The sequence below is a fragment of the Ascochyta rabiei genome, chromosome 7 (assembly GCF_004011695.2).
Source record: "Ascochyta rabiei chromosome 7, complete sequence".
Taxonomy (NCBI): domain Eukaryota; kingdom Fungi; phylum Ascomycota; class Dothideomycetes; order Pleosporales; family Didymellaceae; genus Ascochyta; species Ascochyta rabiei.
Window position 1 is genome coordinate 1,891,805 of NC_082411.1, and position 2,982 is coordinate 1,894,786.

The 2,982-nt window shown below is 49.4% G+C and overlaps 1 protein-coding gene across 1 annotated transcript, besides 1 other annotated feature; it reads right to left on the minus strand.

Moving 5' to 3' along the window:
- Positions 1-2,460: 2,460 nt before the first annotated feature.
- On the minus strand, positions 2,461-2,982 carry EKO05_0005185 (uncharacterized protein; the record flags this gene model as incomplete). The annotated part of the gene is made up of 1 exon (XM_038945762.1): positions 2,461-2,982. One exon carries the CDS (start codon positions 2,980-2,982, stop codon positions 2,461-2,463), a length of 522 nt encoding a protein of 173 aa, XP_038799727.1.
- Positions 2,511-2,546: a tandem repeat.

Here is a 2,982-nt window from a genome sequence, read left to right on the forward strand (position 1 = left end):
GTGAGCTGTTTAGCAAGAGCGAGGACGCCTCGAAGCTGCCTGATGCCCTTTATGAGATCGGCGGGAATTTCATCATACCTCGAACACCTACAACAGCGAAGAATCAGAAAAGCTAATTGGTGAATGGATGGAAGCTCGAGGTGTGAGAGATCAGATGGTTGTCGCGACGAAGTACGGTGCTGGGTACAAGTCGTGGGATAGAGAAGGCGTACCACTGCAGAGCAACTACACCGGACCATCGGCCAAGAGTATGCATATTTCTGTAAGAGATTGCTTGAAGAAACTCAGGACGGACTACATTGACATACTATACGTGCATTGGTATGAAAGCTAGTCAATACTTCCGCTACTCAAGCTAATTGATGAAGGTGGGACGTCAACCGTAGCGTCGAAGAAGTGATGCGTGGTTTACACGCACTAGTCATGGCGAAGCAGGTGCTGTACTTTAGGGCATCCGGTATGCCTGCATGGGTAGTAGTCAAAGCGAATGCTTGTGAGCTTTCCATACACCCGCAATATAACGTTGCCAACTGAAGCACAGATGCTCGACACCATGGACTTACACCGTTTTCCATTTATCAAGGCCGCTGGAACGCTGCCTTCCGCGTCATAGTAATCTGAAATCGTCCCAATGTGTGAAGACCAAGGAATGGCCATCACATCTTGGGCCTCGCTAGGTGGAGGACAGCCGGCCACGAAAGAGCAAAGGGAAGGAATCAAAAACGACCCAGACCATGGCCATGGGTTTTACGAGGCGTCAGAAAATGACATCAAGGTGTGTGAGGTGCTCGAAAGTCTTGCAACTTAAAAAATTGCAACACTACAAGACATTGTAAGTCTCTTTGACCAAAACTATACTGTCCACCAGCTGATCGTTGTTGGGCTCCGGCGTCTCTTTTCCACCAATCCACCTACGTCTTTCCAATCGTCGGCGTGTAGAGCATTGAGCATGTCAAGCTTCTGCCGAACGCCTTGAACGTTCATCTGTCAACCAAAGACATTGATGCGATCCACAAAGCAGGTCCATTCCATCCCCTCTTCCCGACCTCATTCCTTTTTAGTGATAGATACAGTACACGCTTGATAGCAGCGGATCAGACCAATTACCAAATGTCGACTTGGATCAATGCTCCGCCAAAGCAATCACCATATGCATCCCGGTCGTAATAAATATGGACAAGAAAAAATTCACGTCTGATCGTTATTGGCGGCATTTCATCTATACGGACCATAGGAGGGGTGAGGTAAAGGGGCAGATAGGGAAAACTCTATTTGCACCAAAAAACGATTGCCCGACTAAACTTCATGGAGAAATTATGGAATAACACTAATGTAATCAGCGGTATAAAACGTCAAACGTAGTCTTCATTGCAGCGCATAGAATTCGGACGTGAAAGCGCCTTTATCTTACGGCGATCGAAAGGAATTAGAAGGAAGATGATAATGCAGGCTTAGACGCAGACTCAGCAGATACAGAGGTGAACATACCAAAAGTGGAAAAGGAATACCAGTGTGAGTTAGGACACAAAACCGGGAGCTCGCAGGGCATTTGTGAAGACAAGTACTCTGGCCAAGACAAAGGTCACACTTGCGAAGGAGAATTTTTTGCCGTTGGTCGTCGTAGTTCAGAGGGCAACGATTGGTTGGCATCGTCAAAACCATGTACTCAAATCACCTGGAAAGTCAATCGCTGGCTTCTGGAGCCAAGTAATAGGCTGTATGTTCCATCAACTCCAACTGTTGGTATCAGAAGCAGCAGACGCTTCGAGGTATAGAGTCGTGTGCCGAACTAGCGTGAACAAATTAGACGAATCTACGGAACGAACTCAAAGCAGGCCTCCAATCGCGGCAGAGTAAGTCGTTTCTACGCAGCTGCCTAGATGTACCTGATGAGCTTATTCATGTGCACTTCGATATCGTGAACTTTGTAGCTGGGCGGGCCCATCTGGTGATCATCACAATTTAGAGAAAAGGCAAGCAATCTCTAGAGATCTTCAAATGCAAGTCGCGCGCAAATTAAGCTGGGGTACGTTTGCGAGAGGCTTGGCGTCAGATCACGTTCCTCACAAATTCACAAAAGAATACAGACATTGGCATTTTCAACGTTGATAGCCAGGAAAAATGCCAGCAGGCCACTGAAAAGCTTGCTTCGGGATTCGAGAAGGCGTGTCATGGTGTGATCAATGAGCCCTCAGTGCAAACGTCGTGTCAACGACGGATTTCTTCAGGGAGTCTCTGTGAAGTTAAATGCGGGCTTTCTCAATCCACAAAGGAGTAAAGGTCATGAGCAAGTTTAGTCAGAAGGTCTACAAGAAAAATCGCATTGCGAACAGAAGACAAGACGCCCAGCGCAGAGGTATATCGAAGGTAATAGCAAGCCCAGAAATCGCATCACCCAACTCTCCTGAGTCACGAAGTCCCACAACACCTATCAAACAAGTCGAGGCCTTCTTCCAACATCTAGAAAAGCTGCGAGATATGCTTCTCCTTTACGAGCCCAAACTCATCCTTCCCACTCCCCTCACTGCTCCCGCTTCCGCTCCGCTTGTGTGCATCGACATTGCCGCTTCCCATCTTCGGGCTCTCGGCGCCTAGCGTAGGCGTGCGGCCGCCAATACTCGGGCTACTAGCATTGCTTGCATTTGTGTTGCTTCGCTTCCTGAACACGAGTCCAAGGCCCCAGCCCGAGCCCATGCTGGGGCTGCTGACAGACGACGGGCCAAAGTAGGTTTCATTCGAGGCGGACATCTTGGGGGAGCTGAATGAAGATGTGGTTGAGAGCGCAGGTGAGGCGCCTGGCGATGCAGTGTCCCGGCGGAGGGACGTCGTGCCAAGTGATGGGGATTTCCAAAGGTACTTCTCGGCGAACGATGGCCCGCGGCGTAGGTGAGGGCGCTGTGTCTGCTGAATTTCTACTTCAGCCAGGCGAAGGAACTGCGCCTCGCTCATGGCGAGACGGTCGAAGCTGTCGAAGGTAGACAT